The sequence below is a fragment of the Bradysia coprophila genome (genome assembly GCF_014529535.1).
Source record: "Bradysia coprophila strain Holo2 chromosome X unlocalized genomic scaffold, BU_Bcop_v1 contig_39, whole genome shotgun sequence".
NCBI lineage: Eukaryota > Metazoa > Arthropoda > Insecta > Diptera > Sciaridae > Bradysia > Bradysia coprophila.
Window position 1 is genome coordinate 3,307,927 of NW_023503329.1, and position 20,489 is coordinate 3,328,415.

The 20,489-nt window shown below is 40.0% G+C and overlaps 6 protein-coding genes across 6 annotated transcripts in view; 2 read left to right on the top strand and 4 right to left on the bottom strand.

Moving 5' to 3' along the window:
- The window catches only part of LOC119069828 (RNA helicase aquarius), a 45,760-nt gene extending 44,083 nt beyond the window's left edge, over positions 1–1,677 (bottom strand). Inside the window, exons 1-4 of the mRNA XM_037173990.1 lie at positions 1,475–1,677; positions 918–1,389; positions 732–850; positions 445–672 (exon numbers count right to left, since the gene is read on the bottom strand). Coding sequence (XP_037029885.1) covers positions 445–672; positions 732–850; positions 918–1,389; positions 1,475–1,576 — 921 coding nt within the window. The 5' untranslated portion in view covers positions 1,577–1,677. The remainder of the gene's footprint in view (positions 1–444; positions 673–731; positions 851–917; positions 1,390–1,474) is intronic.
- Positions 1,678–3,595: 1,918 nt separating this feature from the next.
- LOC119069832 (cytochrome c oxidase subunit 6C) lies at positions 3,596–4,291 on the top strand. Its single transcript, XM_037174000.1, has 3 exons — positions 3,596–3,752; positions 3,878–4,050; positions 4,120–4,291. The coding sequence occupies exons 2-3, from the start codon at positions 3,878–3,880 to the stop codon at positions 4,193–4,195; spliced, it is 249 nt and encodes an 82-aa protein (XP_037029895.1). The 5' UTR covers positions 3,596–3,752; the 3' UTR covers positions 4,196–4,291.
- Positions 4,292–6,179: 1,888 nt separating this feature from the next.
- Positions 6,180–7,837, bottom strand: LOC119069833 (zinc finger protein OZF-like). The gene is made up of 5 exons (XM_037174001.1): positions 7,364–7,837; positions 7,058–7,295; positions 6,784–6,984; positions 6,500–6,708; positions 6,180–6,432 (listed from the first exon to the last, which is right to left on the bottom strand). Exons 1-5 carry the CDS (start codon positions 7,786–7,788, stop codon positions 6,222–6,224), a joined length of 1,284 nt encoding a protein of 427 aa, XP_037029896.1. The 5' UTR covers positions 7,789–7,837; the 3' UTR covers positions 6,180–6,221.
- A 1,608-nt stretch (positions 7,838–9,445) lies between these two features.
- On the top strand, positions 9,446–11,915 carry LOC119069834 (sprT-like domain-containing protein Spartan). Its single transcript, XM_037174002.1, has 4 exons — positions 9,446–9,696; positions 9,807–10,124; positions 10,199–10,318; positions 10,377–11,915. The coding sequence occupies exons 1-4, from the start codon at positions 9,592–9,594 to the stop codon at positions 11,811–11,813; spliced, it is 1,980 nt and encodes a 659-aa protein (XP_037029897.1). The 5' UTR covers positions 9,446–9,591; the 3' UTR covers positions 11,814–11,915.
- Positions 11,916–11,939: 24 nt separating this feature from the next.
- LOC119069836 (probable enoyl-CoA hydratase, mitochondrial) lies at positions 11,940–13,757 on the bottom strand. The gene is made up of 3 exons (XM_037174003.1): positions 13,492–13,757; positions 12,205–12,920; positions 11,940–12,127 (listed from the first exon to the last, which is right to left on the bottom strand). The coding sequence occupies exons 1-3, from the start codon at positions 13,580–13,582 to the stop codon at positions 12,062–12,064; spliced, it is 873 nt and encodes a 290-aa protein (XP_037029898.1). The 5' UTR covers positions 13,583–13,757; the 3' UTR covers positions 11,940–12,061.
- A 1,940-nt stretch (positions 13,758–15,697) lies between these two features.
- On the bottom strand, positions 15,698–20,340 carry LOC119069837 (trafficking protein particle complex subunit 10). The gene is made up of 7 exons (XM_037174004.1): positions 20,187–20,340; positions 18,758–20,109; positions 18,248–18,688; positions 18,063–18,184; positions 17,187–17,311; positions 17,009–17,127; positions 15,698–16,950 (listed from the first exon to the last, which is right to left on the bottom strand). The coding sequence occupies exons 1-7, from the start codon at positions 20,209–20,211 to the stop codon at positions 15,796–15,798; spliced, it is 3,339 nt and encodes a 1,112-aa protein (XP_037029899.1). The 5' UTR covers positions 20,212–20,340; the 3' UTR covers positions 15,698–15,795.
- Positions 20,341–20,489: the final 149 nt, after the last annotated feature.

Here is a 20,489-nt window from a genome sequence, read left to right on the forward strand (position 1 = left end):
CCTACAAAAATTGATTGATAGTTGGCAGGACGATAATTCAGCAAAATACATTTCTACATTTCTTTTGTTGTTACTGTCCAATGAATTTTTTCCGTAAAAAAGAGGACATTCTTAAGAAGTCTCACGTTCGGTGTATTAAGACAACGGACAAATTCACGAACTTTAACCCAATGCACTCATTGTAAAAGCTAGAACTTAAAAACCTCCCCGTTTATAATCTCACAATTTTTTCAATTTCTTTGAATTCACTAAATTTCACTAACGTTCCATATCAGATCCGACAATTTCCAAACAAACTCTCTAAAGTCATTCCGTCGATAAATTCTCTTCAAAAATGTCTTAAAATTCCCCTAGGGACACTGCACTCTTATTATTGTCGTAACAGCACATTTGATTTATGACAATCATTCTCAAAAAACGAAAAGAAAAATCGTTTCAACTCACCTGAGAAAATAGCTTTCCCTCTTCCCTCTTGGTTAACGGTGCCAGGGAGCAGCGAACGACCAAATGACAGTCATCCATGACTGTATTGAAGAAACGGCGTGTCGGCAACAAAGCCTCTAAGTCGATCAAAAACTCCAAGAAACGTTCACAATAGCGAACCGTTTCGTCGGCGACAACATCATCTTCGGATATTGATTCGAGAATTTCCATAAATTTCACCATCAATCGCTGTGCGATAATAAAATCAGATGAGCGACTGAGTCTTTAAAAACATTTTTTGATCTCACCTGCAAGAAGTGTCGTTCCCATTCCAGTTTTTCTTTCATTTCGGGCTTGTCTCGCTTCTGTAATTTTTTCCACAATTTTCTCCATTCCGGAAATGCTTTCAGTTCCTGTTCACGACGTTCTGGTTGAAGAAAAAGAATATTTGTAAACAAACCAGGAGGCAAGCACATGCACGACAAAGTACTTACTCGGTTGCAAACAAGCCCACATTGACAACGAGACTAATCGCTTCGCCTGATCTCGGCATAACGGTACTTCGAGGCTGTTGAAGCAATGGTTCAAAAACAACAGCAATGCAGTCTGTTCGCGTAGGTATCCAATACTCGTTAGCGGTTTCTTCCAAAGACAAGCTTCGAGAACTTTTTGGAAAAAATTGGGAAATTCCGCCGGATTCGAATTAAACACAGCCCAAGCGTCGACTCTTTCGCGAAATTTCTCATTTAGCATAACGACAATGGACATCATGTGTGCGTGAGTCGAATCGGTGTGGTTGTAATTGGGCCACAAATAGTTCTCCAGATACTGGCTAAACTCCAGCATCATAATCCGACGGATGGAAAAGTCCGATTTGCTGATCTCTTTGTAGATGTCGTCGATAATTTTTGCATTGTACGGCTGATGGCTGTCAATAGTTTGTGGGGCCCAGTACTGATTGGCGAGCTGTCGAATCAAACAAAACGAATCAATCCAAACGAATATAATGCCGCAAAATATTATGAGGTTATGTGCCGTTGGATATATTTACCAATGTCAATTTGTCGGCATTAATTTGTGATATGGTCAAGGCAGACGTTTTCGGTTTTCCGGCAGCCGCAGCTCCATCATCCTTCGATTCTTTCTTCGTCATAATTCACTGAGACGCAAATTGTTTGCAGCAAAACGATTTAAAGTGAAACCGATATTAAAAACATGCAAACAAAAACAATGTATTAAAACGTCATCGCTAGCTGTCATCACAATTCAAGAGGTGAATGCGTTTAATTTAACCGACCGATGGACCGAGATCCTAATATTGCGCAATGCAAGTTTATAATGCAATCTTGGCGTAATGTGCTAGCACCAATGAAAGTCTAGAACAGGTATGGTCGATCGGCGAATTCGACTTAAACGCACTCACATTTTGTGTCAAAATAATATGAAAATGAGTGCGTTTAAGTACGAAAATCAAATTTTTATGTCCTCCCGGCGGACAATAGACCATACCTGTTTTACACTTTCACTGGCTAGCACGACTAAGGCCAAACTATATCTATCTACAGATTATTTCTAGTTGAATATCAGTACTGATTAGTACTAAATGGCAGAATAGTCATTTACGCAACAATGACAAGGACCGACAGTACTTTTCCACTGATTGAGAGGATTTGGGAATGTGAAGAAATGCCAGAAGAATGGGCAATGAAAGTAGATAAGTAGGTATGGCCAGTCCATACAAGTCGGAGCACATACGGATTTGCATGGCGCCACCTCAAACGAACTCATTTCTAGTGGAAATTTGCACTAGAAATGAGTTCGTTTGAGGTGGCGCCATGCAAATCCGTATGTGCTCCGGCTAGAACAAATTTGAACGTTTGGCCATACCTATCTATTTACTTTCATTGAAGAATGGGAACTCGGAATCATTTGTCCAGTGTATAAGAAGGGTGACAAATTGGAATGTAGCAACTACAGAGGAAGTAATCTATTGAACAATATTTGCGGATATTTTACGGCAGCGTCTCATGGCGTATTCGGAACCAACAACTGGTGAATACCAGGGTGGATTCCGCAACGATCGCTCAACAAACAGACCAGTTGTTTAGCATCAGGCAGATCTGGGAGAAATGCAGAGAGTTCAATGTTGCTCTACACCATTTGTTTGTTGATTTTGAAACGGCCTATGACAGGGTTTTTCGGAGGAAACTATGGAATGCGATGGTGGAACTTGGTTGCCCCAAAAAACATATTCATTTGGCTACAATGACTCTGTCACATGTGAGAGCCAAGGTCAGAATTCGGAACAATCTATCTGATACCTTTGAAGCCTTGGAAGGACTTAGACAAGGCGATGGACTGGCAGCTCTATTCTTCAACATTGTTCTTGAGAAGGCGATAAGAAAGAGCGACGTGGAAACCAGCGGTACAATCTTCAGAAAGTTGAGTCAGTTGTTAGGATATGCTGATGACCTAGACTTAATTGGACGTAACATTGACATCGTTAAAGTGAATTTCACGAAAATTGAAGATAGGGGTGCTGAGATCGATGTCGGTCTCAAGGTCAGTGAGAGAAAAACCAAGTACATGACAACTTAATTGTCTTATGGCAGACCAACGGACCATACGCTGGAGGTGAATGGAAAACACTTCGAGACTGTCGACAGCTTTATTTACCTTGGGTCGCTGGTCAATAGTGATTGATAATAGCATCGGAGAGGAAATACGTAGAAGGGTAACGCTTGGTAACAGGAGTTACTACAGTCTTCAAAAACTCATCCGGTCAAAAACACTCATGCTTGCAAGCAATTGTTAAGTTAGCAAGTATGAAAATGATCCAAAAATCGCTGTTCATGCCTTTATTTGAAAATCAATTCAATTGACGGTTTCGACAATTTGTAATTGTTTAAAATTTTGTAACCTCTTCCTTTGGGTTAATTCGGTTCATTCGCAATCAACTTATAACCAATGACAGTAGAGAACAGGTATGGTCGATCGCTGAATTCGTCTTAAACGCACTCACATTTTATGTCAAAATAATATGAAAATGAGTACTTTTAAGTACGAAAATCAAATTTTTATGTCCTCCGGGCGGACAATAGACCATACTTGTTTTACACTTTCATTGCTTATAACCTTCATAAAACAAATTCAAATGAAAAGCGGTACTTAGCGGCACATCAAACTGTTTCTGTTAACATTCAGACGCACTCCGTTTAACTGACAGCAATTTTCACATTTCCACCATATTTACTTGTGAGGCCTGACTCGAAAAGTAATTTTTTCCACTACGTTTTTCTGAAAAGCCGATTATTCCGAGTAAAATTAAGGTAACGCACTGCTCCCGTCGGACACCATTTATAGCATAAATTCGGTCCTATTACCATTCCAATATAACCAGAATCCTGTCGTCAATATTCATTTGTTACGTAACTAAATTCCTTGCATTGTATAGATGGCTGGAGCTTCTGCTGTTTCCACTCCTGGTCGACCACAATTGAAAGGTCTCCACAATGCTACCATTAAACGAAACCTGGGCATTGCGATTGGTCTATCATTCATGTTCATGTTTGCATACAAATTCGCCGTGAACGACCCAAAGAAGAAAACATACGCCGAATTCTACAAGTAAGGAAAATTTAAACGGAATTGATCCATGACAATATGAACTCAAATAAATTTTGCCTAATCTCATAGGAACTATGATGCCAATGCTGCATTCGAACGGATGAGAAAGCATGGCGTATTTGTTTCAGCACCAGCTGACAATTAAAGGAGTTCTCTAAATTTAGTCGCTTCACCTAAAATCAACACTTGAATTTGAATGTTTAAATGCAAATTAATAATATTACGATGATGTGAACTTAAATTGGGTGTTTGCCTTCGGTAATATTCGCACTGATGCTGGAAGTTCTGAGAAGGTTTCGAATACAAACATGGAATGCCCACAGTAGAGGTATTTCTCTTAGGGAATATGTATCCCCTTTTGGGTTCCTATTGCTCGCACAATCTGTAATATAAAGCGTCCATGGCACAGTCATTGATAAGTCATCTTAAATTTCTATTTTGCAACCTAGTTTCTGCCTGGAACCGAATCAAGGTTGAAATGCGCTAGTTTTGGTGCACTGATTTTATCACTAAAGCATTCGAATCACTTTGACATTGGACCATTTTACTGACTTCCGTGAGAACTATCAGAAGTTTGTCTCAAAAATTCCCGAAATAATTTTTGGAAATTTTCGGAATAATGACGGCAGCATAATGAGGATGACCTAGGAAAATTTGGAGAAAAAAAAATTGATGGGAGGAGCATTGACCTTTTATGGTAATTTCTAACCAGAAAACATTGAACTGTGTTCCAGCTCCGAGTCCAAAATAAAAGAAGGGAAAATTGAGCTCGAAAAGTTGGAACGAGGGGTTGTAAAAAATTGGGATCTCCTGAAATCCATAGAAAAATCCAAAAAGTTACTGAAAAACGCAAAAAATGTACAGAAAAGCGAAACTTGAAGTCTTGAAGAGAGCCCTTAAAAATAAGCAATGCTATCTTGTTAGGAAAGTTGTTGTGAAGAGGAACGTAATAATTCGAGGCGAGGCGCTAGGACTATATTTTACACGTTGAACGATACATTTCTCAATACAGACAGTGCTTTTTGCTTCCAGAAAATACGAGATATTGGTATTGGGTGTTCTCGTAGACGTATTATGTGTATCCAGTCCAGTATATGGAGCGAAGTTCTTAGAGAATAAGTTTCGTTACCGGCAAATTGAATGACAGGTCAAAACAGCAAAGAGATATTAAAATAGCTCGGGGATTCACTTCTAGGTCTTGGTTACCGAAAATATCCATTTTTGAAAAAGAAAATTTGGTCCACTACTTTTTATTCCCAATCACGTATGATACCTGAAAAGCTCGAAAAACGTAATGCGAGCGGATTGACACAAGGAACCAGACTAAAGAGAAATAAAACGTAATCTGCAGGGTATCGGGTAATCTGGCACACGAAATATGACATTCTTAAAGTCCATTTTTCACAATCTCGTACACATAACTGTTTGTCAGCTTTGTCATCAACTTAATTATCCCTTTTACGAAGCTTTAGTGAAGTAAAATTGTGTGCGAGTTCACTTGCGTTATTTTTGCACCGCGTGCCAAATTACCCCACGCTATCTGCAGACGAAGCGGACGAGCGCATAATGACGTATTTCCTGGCCGCAAGCATGAAATAGTTATTTATACAACCGAGTGATAAGTGCTTTTTTAGGCACTAGATGCATCGAGGCCGCAGGCCGAGTGTGACAATACACATCGTGTGCCTTAAAAAGCATTTATCATCGAGTCGTATACAACGTTTTTCGCAATAAAGGCAATGGAAAGTCCTACTTTTCGTAACTTGTTGCGAAAATACTTTAAATCGCTAAAGAAATATTTCTGCGAATTTTTTGAAAGTTTTTTTTCTCTTAGTTATTTGATCTCGAATTGAAAGTTTGTTCGTTCACGTAAATAGAATCATAACGGTTATAAGGGTTCCTCTATGGATTTATTCCGAGTTACTTTTGTTGTTACTGTTCAATGAAACGTCACTGCTATGGCTTTCAAACAAAATAACAATCTGAACAAACAACAAAAAATTGAATCGCAACCATTGTCGTAGTGGCGTCTCTCTCTCTCTCTCTCACTCTCTCATTAATATTAAGTGAATCGAATCGTTGTATAGCTACTTTGTTTCACACTAATGGGTCACCAAACAAGTTAATGGGTCACTCAAATCAAAATAAAATATTTAATTTTCTTCATGGACTCAATAAACCGCCACATTTTCGGTGACCTCCGATAAATTACTCCTCCCCGTTCCATCAATAATAGCGTCGTGTGCGGACACATAATGATCATCTAACTTCCGACGCTGTGGGAAGCTCATATCGCACAATGAACAAGTGTGTGACTTCTTCGTTAACACATCTTCCATTGCAACACCCGGATGGGATTTGTAATGCGCTAGCATGGTGTATCTGTTCAAACAACAAGACAAAAACGTCAATCAAATTCTTTGACCGGTGGATTTCCTATTTTCCTTACCGATAGGTGAAAAGTCTCTCGCACAACGGACATTTGTAGGGTTTCTCTTTCGAATGTGATCTCATGTGAACCTTCAGATGGGTCGTTTGGACAAAACTTTTGTCGCACACCGCACAGCTATGGTTCCTAATATTACCATGTACCAACAAATGGCGTTTGAAGGACGACTGATAAATGAATTCTTTGCCGCATGTGTCACATATGTGGAACTTAAATGGCAAGAAAATTTTTGTTGAGGGCAGTGATATGGCGAATGTTACGTCGAAATCTTCATCATTTTTTACCTTTTCTCCCGTATGGATAGACATGTGTCGCATAAGACCATTGCTCCGCGTGAACACCGTATTACATTCGACGCACTGCAGTCTATGTTTACCTTCGTGTAACGGTATGTGTTTTTCCAGGACTTCTTTATCGGGATACAGGCCCCTACAAATAGGACATCGATTTGCGTCTTCTGTTGTATGAGCTTCTTTTACGTGATCCTGAAAAGGTACCAAAATTTTATGGTTCCTGTCCAGATAGTGAGCTTGTACAGCACAAAAGTAATAAGCTAACCCGCAGCTCTTGTCGCTTGTAAAATGAGCATTCGCATTGGCTGCAGCTAAAGTTTCGTTTCTTGATTTTCTTCGATTTGATGGTTGGGCTGGAATTTTTCATGGTCTTGATAGCCGGTGAAGGGGAAATGTCCGTAAAGTGTTCCATAATTCGAGTTTGCCCGTCTTTGTTGATTCTTTTGATGATCAATCCCTTGATTTTCTTTGGCTGATGAGTGTGAGTGGTGAGTTCGCTGTAACTGATTCAAATGACCAAAAAAAGATCAGTCAAAATTGTGGCATGATCAAGTTAATGCTGCAAACTCACCTTTTAAAATTAATGTTGCAGACGTTGCACCGCATCACACTCACCTCCACTCCTTTCGACCCACCTTTGTGATTATGTTTTCCATCTCCTTCATCGCCGGACAATCCATCCGGGTTATAATCACTGTCCGATTTACTATCGTCGATTTCCTCCTTCTTTTGTAGTAAATCCTTCAGTTGATTTTCCATCTTCTTGGCGGTCATGCAGGCCAGATCGTATTCATTTATTTTAATCATACACGCCTGGCAGATGACCGTTGATCCGTACCGATTTTTCGGCAGGAATGTGGTCAGTTCCAACTCTTTGGCGAACTTCTTTAAAATGTTGATGACCGGAGTGTCTGTGTGACATGATTGGATGGTGAACACATTCTCGCAGTAAATTATTGTTTTGGTGTCACAAATGAAACATTTTGGCAAGAGCATTTCTTGTTATTATTTTCCTTTTCGTATCAGTTAAGTGTGTTAAGTGTCAACTGTGTTTTTCATTACCGCTGCTCCCGCTCTATTTCTCTTTGACACCATTTGACAGAAAACACGCGCAAAATACTTGAAATATTAACAAATAAGCAGCTCCAGAGAAGGTACTGGTATTTTAGCATAAATCTTAAGTAAGTATATTGTCGCGGACAGATTTCTTCTTTAAAATGTTCATAAGTGCTTTACCTGATAAACGCTCAACGGTGTAAACAATACTCTCTCTAGCAAACAAACTCTCAGCGCTCTGTGTCAAATTCACACCTTATCTACAAACACTATTCTACATTTTGACTGACTACGTCGTAATGTACTTGTAAATTCCAAAGGCTACTTGATTCTTTCACCACCTTAATAAAAGTAGTTTGGTTGCTAGAGAGGGTATTGCTGTAAACTTTGGTGAGGTCTTGACAGTCTTGATAAAAGTGGTCTTTCAGAGTGATATTGCTGATTGTTAAACAGAGTACCAGCAAATAAGATAGGAGAGATTTCAGGTACAGTCAGAGGCTTTGAAATTTCAGCAAGAATTTCCTTCAGTTTGTTTATACTTGTTTATTATACGATTGAAACTGCTACTAGCATGCGTGTGGTAGTGTTAAAACAGTATAAACAGTTTTGATTGTTTGTGTGGATCAGCTGAAAAACAGCTGAAGCAAATTTATGCTGAAACGTCACTGCCTCTAACTGTGCGTTACCGAATGCTCTTAGAACGTTTAGGTTTGAAAATTGTCGCTTCACTGTACTGGTTATTGGATTGTCATGTACGAAGTGAAACTAGAGACCTATTTTCTGCTTACTTTGCGAAGTACTACTATCTACGATGTATCTGTCACTTTTAAACATGCATATGTTGGGTGCCTACGTAATTTTTTATGCTGATTTTTATCTTTTGACGCTTTTGATAGTACAATTTGCCCTCTTAACTAAGAGGGCAAACACATACCAATAAACACTTCGCATTTCATGTTGGAACCATGTCTTACGTATGCATTTTACGTAATTTTGTTCGAAATTTCCTCTATATGTATAATTACTCTTACGATTTTAGCACATATTACAAGTGCAATTAGGTTAATTAGGTATGCGAGCAGTCTTTTTTTTCGCTTTGAATAAATAAATAGATTTGGTTAATTAGTAATATAAAGGCAAAGCATGTAAATGTGGCTAGAGTTAGCTAATCCACACAAAGGATTATAAATACGTCTATACGTAAAGAGAGTGACGAATATCTTGAGAACAACTTATAACCGATTTAGAATAGTTATTTGTTTATCTGTTTTGGACGATTGTTTTTAGGCAATTTCGCGAGTTGTAGCCCGAACGAAGTGCCTAAAATCAATCATCCAAAATTATTTTCTTTCTTCGAAATATCCTCGAATCTGTGGATTTAAATTTGAAAAGATAGGTGGGCGAAATAAACGAAGACATTGCCGAAAAATGCCCTTATTAACAACAGGTTTTTCAACGTTTCTCGCACAGATCCACGGCAGCATCAACTGAGAAACATTTATTAAAACCGAAATAGAAATGAATTATTTAGTCACCCGTGCCTTTGTATCGAAAAAAAAGACTGTCTATGTGGATCCACTGATTGTAGACGGTCTCTACTTTTGCCGCTAAAGTGCTGTCAAATTTTCGTTACCATCTCAAGTGTATTTGAAACGAAAATTTTTTGGCCTCAATTCGTCGTTGTAATTTTTTTTTTTTGTATGATGTGCCTATGTTATTAATTAATTTACGTTAAACGCTATTATGTCGGCTAGTGATTATGAATTGGCATTGCGAATGCAAGAAGAACTCAATCGGGAACTCACAAATACCGAGGTTCGAGGACGTCGAGAAATCTCATCACCAGAGGTGGGAAAGTGGTTACAGTTATTTTCTGCTCCTTTGTTCGCTTTTGTGGCACACACAAAACTGATACAACGTTGCATTCAATTTTCACACATCAATTTATTTGACCGTAGATCGTGAAGTCGCCTGAACAAAATTCACGTAAACGTCCATACTCCGAGTTCGATTTGGATGGAACTCAACAAATAGTCCATCCATTATGGGAAACGTTGGATCCGACACCCGACATATTTGGAATGTTTAAAGGATTCGACACCAAGTTTTTCCAGGGAAAACTGCACTGTGTCGAGTTGGAATGGAGCAAACGGATGTATTCTTGTGCTGGGATTTGTTATCAGCGCAGGAACCATTACGGAATGGCTTGTACCATTCGATTGAGCGAACCATTACTCAAATTGAGATCTCGGAAAAATTTAGTTGAGACGTTGCTGGTATGACGTACATATTTGCAGATTGTCCATGGTGACAATTTCAACAAAGTTTGTTTCTATTCCCCTGTTCACAGCACGAAATGATTCACGCCTATCTGTTCATCCTTAATGTTCGTGAAGGAAATGGTGGACACGGTGCAAACTTCTGTCGAATCATGACCAATATCAATAAGGCAGCTGGGACCAATATCACTGTAAGTGACGGGATGTCATAGTTTTATGAAAGTACACTGACCAGCAGTTTCCTTGCAGGTCTATCACACCTTCCACGACGAAGTAAATTTCTACAAGACTCACATTTGGCGTTGCAATGGCATTTGTCAGCATCGGGGACCATTTTTCGGCTATGTTCGACGAACAGCAAATAGAGCGCCCGGTGCGAACGATCAATGGTGGGCACATCATCAGGAACAATGCGGCGGAACTTTTCTTAAAGTATCCCAACCAGATCCGGTTGCGAAGAAACCCAGAGGAAAGGCAGGCATCGCGACGGTGACTGCTGGCAAAACTAACAGCAAAATCGATGATCCACGATGGGGCATGGTCAAGAAAACGATACCAAAAGCAAGTACGGCATCCAAAGTGTCGACTATAACCGTGCCGAAAACAATAACAAAGAAATCCAAAGACAGTGTTCCAGCGACCAATCCATTAACTGCTGACCTATCGGCTGGTCGCAGTTTGTCGAATGTAGTGGGATTCAGAGATCTGAATGGCGATAATTCAGCTGCTTCGTCGTCAACAGCCAGAATACTTTCATCGACGAATGGGCGCACACTGGGCACATCTAGTTCAACTAATCAATCCAAAACTTCAACAGGATCTACGTCTGATCGTCGGGCGAATGTTCGAGACATTTGGAGTAAAAAATTCCCAACTTCATCCAGTCCAAAACAAACACCAAAGTCAGATCGATTGGCTGATGAGCAACCCACATGTTTGCACTCACCACCAAAATCCAATTGGGTTATGATCGACGACGACATCGAAATCGAAAATGTTGTCCATGAAACGGTCACTATTTTGGATGATTCCATTTCAATTGATAACGACACTTCATCCGAGAATCTGGTGCGACAATCATCCACCGAAGGAACCATCAGACGCGAAATAATGGATTCGTTCGACGACGATTTAACCGACAGCGATATCGAATTGATTGATCACGATTACGATGACAATGAAGGAGCACCAACCGGTGGACTGTGTGACAAAACAATCACCGATAATTTGTTCAGTTGGAACAAATCCACCGAAGATCTGAACAAAATTCACATGACCGATGAGGAAAATGCCGGCAATCGGGACCGGGAACTCGTAAGCTGTCCTGTTTGCAATATTAAATGTGAACGCGATCTAATGTCGGATCATCTCGACGGATGTTTCGGAATGGTGCGGAAAATCGATCCACGCAGAGCTGTGAAACCACCGTTTCGTGGTAAAAAATCGCCGAAATCTACAAATGCACGCACGAGCACGGTTACTTCATCTACATTTATTCCTACTGCGGCTGCCGAAGATGAGGAGGAATTCAATCGAAGAATTTTGAGAGAAATGGAAGCCGAAGCTAGAGAATCTCGTTCAAATGGCGGGGCCGTGGGAAGAGATGAGTGGACAGAGTGTCCTGTCTGTACAAATTCCGTCAAAGCAGCTGAAATTAACGATCACTTGGACATGTGTTTGGCTTAGTTTGATATTTGTTGTCAGCGCATACATTCCGAAAGAATTTTTTTTTTGCTCAAATAAAAATGATGTAGAGACGATGCCAAAGCTGGCTGACTTCTCACGAACTGACGAAAAGCGTTTCGATTTTGCGTAAAATAGATTTTTTTAATCGTTTTCCAAACAGTACAAAATGGATAAAATAAATGCAATCATGTAATCAAAGGTGCTGACATGAGCGTACCAAGGCTGGACCAACATGTTTATCGCTTAGCTTATTCGCTGGTGAATTTTGGTGGCCGTTTCTCAACAAAGGCGGTCATACCCTCCTTTCGGTCTTTCTACAAATTTTTGAAAGGAAGAAAACTTTGGTCAGTAAACTGATCCACAATGGACCGATCCGATTGATTAATCTTACCGTTGAGAATGTGGCATGGAAATGGCGTTTTTCGAATTTCAGGCCTTCTTGCAGCGAAACTTCGTATGCCGTGTTCACAGCTTCCTTGCACAATTGAACAATCAATGGCGAATGTGTACTAATTTTGTCTGCTAGTTTCACAGCCTCCTCGACCAAATTGGCGGCTGGCACCACTCTACTAACCAAACCAATTTTTTCCGCCTCAACTGCATCAATCATATTCCCGGTCAAGCAAATTTCCATTGCCTTCGATTTACCAGCCGCACGAGTCAATCGCTGAGTACCACCAGCTCCGGGAATCGTTCCAATAGCGATTTCCGGTTGACCAAATTTCGCTTTATCTCCAGCGTAAATGATGTCGCACATCATAGCCAGTTCACATCCACCTCCCAATGCATAACCATTCACAGCAGCAATGATCGGTTTTTGTAGACGTGCAACGCGCGTCCAATCGTTCAAGAAATTACCAGTAATACAATCGGCATATGTGTTGTTTTGCATTTCCTTGATATCGGCACCGGCAGCAAAGGCTTTTTCGCTTCCAGTCAATACGACCACATTGATCGACGTGTCCCGCTCGTATGCGTCGAGAGCGTTGCTCAATTCGGTCATGAGACCTTTGCACAGAGCATTTAAGGCCTTCGGACGGTTCAGTGTGATCAAGGCGACATTCTTATTGGCACCAGTGGTTTCCGTTTTGATAAACTCGAAATTGGCTAAATGAACGGGAAGAAGAATCGAATAAGTTTCCTTTCGCTTAAGCGTAAAGATATTGAGGTAATAGTCGCTCGCATATTGCCGACTTTGGACTTTGGTGATCAAGGTCAGTTCTTTCTTTGCCAAATCGACTATCACTTCAAAGTATCAACAGATAATAAAATCAATGTGAAATCTAACTGCCGTCCTGTCTTATGTAGCTCGCCCACCACACCCAGACCTAAGGTCAAGATTTTATAAAAGTCGATAGCTACCAAACACTTTACATCAATGACACTATGCATCAAACATCAAGATGAGTTAAGAGGTAAAGAGGGTAAACAAGTCTTGCGATAGCGACACGATACAAAAACAACCAATTATGAGAAGCTACCAGCCAAAATGTATGCTATTCTGGTTATTGTATAGTCGCCGTGACTGATTAAAAAAAAAGTAAGTAAGTCGTTTATCACCAATTTATTGTTATGTAACGAGCGTACAGTCCGACAGGCCCTTTCAGTTCTTGTTTTTTTTTTCTTGCTACTGTTACTATCCACTCAAATTGTATCTTAACCCCACAATATTTATTACCTGATGCAAATGTACGGATGCTGTGCAATCCAATTGGAAATTTGCCCATTGCTGGAAGCCGACCGGCACAAATTTTCGCGATATTTGCCATTATGATCAATTTAAAGACTGCCGTGTATGATGTTTACGATTAAATGAACACAATAAAAGTGATGTGCTGTCGCAATTTGTACCGCTTATCTTTCACACTGGTTCAACTACAATGATGATGATGATGATGATGATGTATGTTTACGTGTGTGTATTACATATACATATACGGCTTTTCAAATATCACGCGCAACAGATTGCCCGTATTCGGCTTAATGTGAAGTAACTATTCGCTGTGGTAATTTTGAAAGTACGAATTCGGATTATTTCTTAGCACACAGAGATAACCCGCGAAGCACTCTGCGATGAAAACACACAAAAAAATTACCCGCACGAAGCGTGTAAATATGCGAGTAAGGTGTGCGTCTTGTGAGATATAAATATAACAGAACAGGTCCATTCGTCGAACTAAATTAGTTACCCATTAAAGTCATGTATCTTGAAACAATGTTCTGCATCGTTAGGCCGCTTCATTTAAAATAACACAAAGCGATCCACTTAACTCAGAGATTCTAATTCGCTATGCAACAAACGATCAAGAAACGAGTAATGTTCGGAACGAATGGTATTCGGTCTGACTGGAACTCGAACGTGAACTAACATTTCAGTTAACTCGAACCTGAAATTTTCGATTTCACGCTCAACCCAAACCGGACACAAAACTGGATTGGCTCAACCAAAATGGGACCCGAACCTGAACTTTCACTTTTAGATATGACCTGAACCTGAACCTGAGCCTGAATTTTTCAAGTATCAGGTCAAGTTCAACAAGATATTTTTCGTGAAATCTTCGTTCATCCTCGGGTTGAAATCCGATTCGGGTCAATCTGAATTGAAACAGGCCAACCCGAACCGATCTTTAGAAACAAGTAATTGTTTAGGTTCAAAGAAGTTAAGAAACGGTGTGTTTGCTCGAGGCCTGCGCCAGATCTCTTCGAGGGATTCTTTTGAAAAACGTAATCTTGAAATCGGACGCATTTTCCATTTGACTTTTTTATATATGCCCAATAAGGTATTCGACCCCAGAAGCCAAAACCACTTTCAAAAAAATTCTTCGAAGATTGTGTTACTAGTGTGAGGTGATCAAAACCCGAAAACATGCCCTTTTCTTACAAAAATTTCTCCAGTTACTCGAGCCGTACAGGGTCGTGTGGGGTGTCATTTGAACGGTAATTGCATGTATATTCGGGGCAAATAGGGTCTTGTTGGGTTTAAAATTCATCCGCACTGAGATATATGCAGTTGACGTTTTCAACCGAGAAAAGACTGAAAACTTACACTTTTCTTACAGAAATTTCTCGACGTTCACGAAATGTACATGGTCGTGTGGGGTGTCATTAGAAAGGTAATTGCTTATACTTTCAGGGAAAGTAGAGCTTACGGAAGTTTGGTAGCATCTACGATTCAATATAAGCTAATAAACATTTGAACTTCTCATAATTCGTCGTAGATGCTTCCAAACCCCAAATATATTCTATTTGCCCTGAAAGTACAAGAAATTACCTTTCTAATGACACACCACACGACCATGTACGTTTCGTGTACCTCGAGAAATTTCTGTAAGAAAAGTGTAAGTTTTCAGTCTTTTTTCGGTTGAAAACGTCGAATGCACATATCTCAGTGCGGATGAATTTAAAACCCGAAAAGACCCTATTTGCCCGAAGAACATGCAATTACCTTTCTAATGACGCCCCACACGACCCTTTACGGCTCGTTAACCTGGAGAAATTTCTGTAAGAAAAATCCATGTTTGCAGTTTTCGATCACCTTCCACCAGCCACACAAGCTTCGAAGATTTTTTTTGAACGGGGTTTTAGGTTCTAGGGACCAATACCAATCTAGGCACATATAAAAAAGTCCAATGGAAAATGTGTCCGATTTCAAGATTCTGTTTTTCAAAAGAATCCCTCTTCAGATCATGTAGATATATACACAATCGCTCCGGCCCTATTTTTTAATTTTATGTCTGGTGCATAATTTAACCTATAACACACAGACTAGCTGATGATAATATTATTTCTGTGTTCTAGTGGAAGATGCTACTCCAAAATCGAGGAACCAACGAACGCCTCAATCAATGATGTAATCAAATTGTTAAAATGGAAACATTTCGCGCTTAAATTCCGATAAATGAAAATATCTTTATTGTGTGTCTTAGATACAGTGTTGTGTAGCTTTGTAATTGTATCGCTAAAATGTTGGCCGACAATAGTACTAGTTTCCCTCTGTAGCGCTGGCTAAAACATGAATTTGAACACTCTTCGTAGCATTGTACACTTGGCCGGGTGGAAATGGTTCCAATTTCGGATGGATTTCATTTCGTCCAGCTGGAATGTACTTTGACAGTCGAACATTGGGCATCGGTAAGAAACCGGCACACAGCGGCAAAATGTCCAAAATGACCGATTGTCCCTCTGAACTAATAACACCAGCTGTTCGTCCACAAACCGCCCACGTATGCTGATCGGGCAGCACTTCGTACATTAAATCGCCGAACGAACTTTCTTGTATTTTACAGATCGATAGATTCAAATGGCACACCGAACCGACCCGACACAGTTCGGTTGACTCAATTTTGGCGTAGATACGAAACAGAGTCGTATAGTCTTGCACATCGAATTTGCAAACAAAATTTCGCTTATCATCTGGATCATCACTGTGGGCGTACTGAACGTTAAAGTTTACTTTTATCACCGGCAGTTCATTTTCGGCTTTCAACGGTTCCACTTCAATTTCCCACAAATAAGATACCGTCAGACCCTGGTAGATTCGAGTTTCGTTTTGAGATTTGGGGTTTTGATCCTTTAAATTAACGCCTTTGTAGTCGCAGGTCATTTTGGCTGCGGACAAAGTCAATGATGCCTCCGTTCCTTTAATTATAACTTGCAGATATTTCCGTGTTTCCGATGAGTGTAACCGACACGACGCTACAAATGGCGGCATAAAATGCAACGGAATGGGAATTTCGTTCCGTGACCACGGACAATGCAAAGAGACCAAATGCTCAAAGTACTTTTCGTCTCGTTGTCCCGGCAATTCGCAAATGACTTCCAATGAAATTGTCATTTCGTCGAATGATTTGAAATTCTCCAACCGAATGGACAGTTCCGGTTTGAATGTACTGTCACAGTCATTTTCGAACGATCGAATTTTCAAGTTTTTCGAACATTTCAGCGTTATCGTGGTGGACTTTGGGAATATGAAACTGCCACCGGAAATGATCAGTTTTACAGGTTGTTTGATGCCAGCCACCAGATTCTTAAAGCTAAGAACAGCACTTGCTGCTTTGGTTGTAATCTCGAACGGTGTTTGTTTGACCGATAATCCATCCGATAAATATTCCATTTTTTCGTCAACAACAATGGATAACTGAAAATGATTCGTTTCAGAGTTTATTGTCGCTTGATCTTTCTGTAACAATCCTTACCTGTTTGAATGTCCACGTGCCCACTCGCGTCGCTTTAGACTGCAGTTCAATAATGTTTACACCCGGCTTAATGGCAATGTTCTTCGTTGAAATTTCGTTATTAAAATCGGAGCGAACAACTTAAAATGTAAATCAAAAATAATTTGGCAGCTCCATGTTAGCTGATAAAAATAATTACCGTTTCGCGGTAGCTTACTGCTGCGTCGACTACTCGGTTGAGATTTAGATGTGCACACAACTGATGCTGTACTGAGACTGTTATCCTGTTTATGGTCTAAGTGCAACGACATGGACAGCATTTCACTAAAGAAGAAGAAGGAAACAATTTCTTGCGTTTATTAGGTCGAAATAATTTTTCGTTGGATGAAAAGGTTTCATTTACAGGAGAAGAAACAAACAAGAATGCATGAGGACTGGTTGAGTTCATAAAAGTATTGTGGTGGAGAATCAATTCAACGCTTTTGCGAAAATGAGTTTATTAGGAGCAAGCTCTGTTGACTCTGCTGACTTCAATGGTTATACATACTGTTGCGGACGAAGAGGATATATTTTGAGACGAGACAAATAAATTGCGCGGTCAGAGGTGATAGGCGATTAAATAGCATGCAAATTTTCACGCAAATAGATTATCAACTTTGAACCGTTGAGAGCGTTAGGACGAAAAATTCATTCTTTCTCGTGATTGGTATCAGTTATATCAGTACTTAAACCGAATATTTTTGAGTTTACACTAGCTTCCCTTTGACCCATGGAGCCAATTTTTTTTCATTATGTGCATAATTTAACCACCACTCCCCACAACTCGTCTGGGTGCCATGTATACGATGGTTCGGATGAGTTTCAAAAATTTTGCTGGAAACTTGTTAAGGGCTACGAGCTGATTAAAATATTCAAAAATAGTGAATTTCTTCACACACTTTTAACACTTAGTTAAAGTCCATTCAGGCACACCGTGAGAGTCTGAGGACCTGAGTCATTGAAGAAATGGGTAGGAAGGCATATCAATCAAATTAAACTTATTTGTTAAATCGAGTCATTGAGCAAAATAACTCACTTCTGTTTCGTTGAGTCGACAACAAGTTTATCGTAAGTGCCATAAGCCACTGAAATTTGATTAGCCAGAATCTCTCGTGGAAAATGACTTTCGATTTTAATTTGTGCCACGATGACATCGTCCTAACAATAAAATAAACATTCAAACAGCGACACGGCAACGTTTTCAAACCGCAAATCTTTTACCTGAATAATTTGTGCCGCATTCTGTACATCAATCGATAACAAATGGAAATGGTCTTCCAGCCCATTGATTATTGTCTCGTCGGAACCATCGTCGTTGAGTGGTTTTTTGATCGTTTTCAACGATAGCAGAAATTCGTCAAAGTAAAATGTTCGGACCAAAATCTCCAAATCCAAGCAGCAAGATATTGATCCACACGTTCGTGTGTACGCTGTGAAATCTTCCATTTTCCGAAAGCAACTCGCTAGTTCGAGTAGCGTTTGACTGGCTAGATAATTCCATTTTTCTGTCTTCAATTCGCGCAACAGATCAGTGAAGAATACAACAGCTTTCTGAGGCTTTGAGAGCGTACAATAGAAGTTGCCGAGATCCAATCCCACTAATCGTGCTGAACGTAATCTGCCAACGTGTTTGTATGTGCTGATTGCAAGTTCACTCAATTCCTACAAGGAAAACAAATATTTCATTGTCAGACTTTGACCCAGTCAACGTAAACTTAAGGTCGCACTCACCAGATATAATTTTTGGAACGCCTGATTTGATCCTAACGCTTCTTTGAGCCTATCCGATGACGATTGTTTCACTTGTCTTTTAGGTGAATGTGATCTATCGGTTTCAATGCCTTTAGTGTCATCATCTAGAAAACTGTCTCCAATCCCAGCAGACAGTTGGACCACCACATGCAGTTGCTCCGATGTCGGTGTGAATCCGGGCAATAGACCACACAGTTTACCCAATTCATAAAGTTTGTCCTTAGCTAGATTCCATATCGGTGCTGAATGATGGAACACATTTGTCATATCCTTTGATTCCACAGCCCGATCGCACACATTCAATACTTCAAGCGCACATACAAATTGCCAACATGCCAGTGCACCGTCTGGAGTTTCATTTTTCAATGCGTCAATTTCTTTCATTGTAGCGAACAGAAAGGGTAGCAAACGTTCGGCTATTTCCCATTGGCGATCCGATGCATTTAGTAGCACTGCCTGTCGCTCAAACACATAGCTACGAAATTCCAATATGCTGGCCGTGTTGTCGACAATTTTTTTCCTTGTTTCGACCATTTTTTTCGGATTCATGGTAATGCCATTGAAGTCATTGATCTGTCTCTCGAACACCTTCAGCCATTGATGCTTTTCGCCGAACACAGAATTCAATACGAATTGGGAAAACATTGCGTCCAATTCGTCGTATTGGACTAACGCTTCCATGTGCAGTCCAAGCTTTTCCAATACGAACGCTAACTGTTCTTGCAACAAAAAATACTTGATGAAACTCCAGCCCTCCTGGTTCCGTTTCTCTCGATTGGTTCGAATCAGTTCCTCGTATTTGACAATGTTCCTATTGTAGCCCGTCAACATAAGGAATCGAATGCGTTGCAATAGACAGCGAAACGATTCGGTTGCCTTCATCTCAAATTTTATCGGATTCAATACGGAAATGCAACGATCGGCGTGTTTCGCCCCAAAGTCCAATCTCATCTTGTCCACGACCGTGGTGCGTGGCAAGATGTTCTTCGTCTTTTTTATGTCAACGGTTTCGACCAGCAATATCATCCAATCAAAAATCCCATGGTTGGTGAGTATTTTCAACCAATTCTCGATCTCTTCCTTCACCGTACTCTTGTACGTTTCGATGTCACACTCGGTGACATACAAATGCAGCACCGGTTGTTCCGTAATGCTCCAGCAATCATTTTTGAATTTTTCCAGCTGCTTTGCATCGAACGGTTGAAATGATGCCTCGACTCGGACATTTTTTACGGGTCGACCATAGGATCGTTTCCATTCGCATGTGTCCAATGGGACTGATGTGACCAAGTGAGATTCTATTGATCGAAACAATGGACCATTTCCACAAACTGAAAAAATGGGAAGGGGAGTAGAATAAATTGCTGGTTCTGTGTCATGATCACGCTAACAAGGAAACTTTACTAACATGTCAGTGTTGGCTTGAAATCCATTAGCGATTCTCGATTATCATGAATTCAACTTATTTTTTATGTTTATTTGTTTTGCATATTTGACAACAGATACTTTGGACACTTCTTTTTTATTATCATCTTTGACAATCCATCGTCATTAAAATTTGATGGTAATGCAGATCCACCATATGAGTGTTTAATTCAAAGTTTCTTTCTCTGGTCTTCAGCGGATCACAGAAATTACATTAGTCGAATTCGAGTCCAGTGATGATACAAATACCATTCTGAGTTGTAATCATTTAGAGAACTAGGGATAA

Coding starts and splice junctions, on each gene's coding strand:
- LOC119069832 (XM_037174000.1), top strand. CDS start 3,878: ATGGCTGGAGCTTCTGCTGTTTCCACTCCTGGTCGACCACAATTGAAA. Junction 4,051..4,119: donor ACATACGCCGAATTCTACAA/GTAAGGAAAATT, acceptor CTAATCTCATAG/GAACTATGATGCCAATGCTG.
- LOC119069834 (XM_037174002.1), top strand. CDS start 9,592: ATGTCGGCTAGTGATTATGAATTGGCATTGCGAATGCAAGAAGAACTC. Junction 9,697..9,806: donor GAGAAATCTCATCACCAGAG/GTGGGAAAGTGG, acceptor ATTTGACCGTAG/ATCGTGAAGTCGCCTGAACA. Junction 10,319..10,376: donor CAGCTGGGACCAATATCACT/GTAAGTGACGGG, acceptor GTTTCCTTGCAG/GTCTATCACACCTTCCACGA.
- LOC119069833 (XM_037174001.1), bottom strand. CDS start 7,788: ATGCTCTTGCCAAAATGTTTCATTTGTGACACCAAAACAATAATTTAC. Junction 6,709..6,783: donor CTATCCATACGGGAGAAAAG/GTAAAAAATGAT, acceptor TTGCCATTTAAG/TTCCACATATGTGACACATG. Junction 6,433..6,499: donor GAGAGACTTTTCACCTATCG/GTAAGGAAAATA, acceptor TTGTTTGAACAG/ATACACCATGCTAGCGCATT.
- LOC119069836 (XM_037174003.1), bottom strand. CDS start 13,582: ATGGCAAATATCGCGAAAATTTGTGCCGGTCGGCTTCCAGCAATGGGC. Junction 12,921..13,491: donor CATCCGTACATTTGCATCAG/GTAATAAATATT, acceptor CCGTTCATTTAG/CCAATTTCGAGTTTATCAAA. Junction 12,128..12,204: donor TCCATGCCACATTCTCAACG/GTAAGATTAATC, acceptor AAAAATTTGTAG/AAAGACCGAAAGGAGGGTAT.
- LOC119069837 (XM_037174004.1), bottom strand. CDS start 20,211: ATGGATTTCAAGCCAACACTGACAT. Junction 18,185..18,247: donor ATGCGGCACAAATTATTCAG/GTAAAAGATTTG, acceptor TTTTATTGTTAG/GACGATGTCATCGTGGCACA. Junction 16,951..17,008: donor GCACGTGGACATTCAAACAG/GTAAGGATTGTT, acceptor AATCATTTTCAG/TTATCCATTGTTGTTGACGA.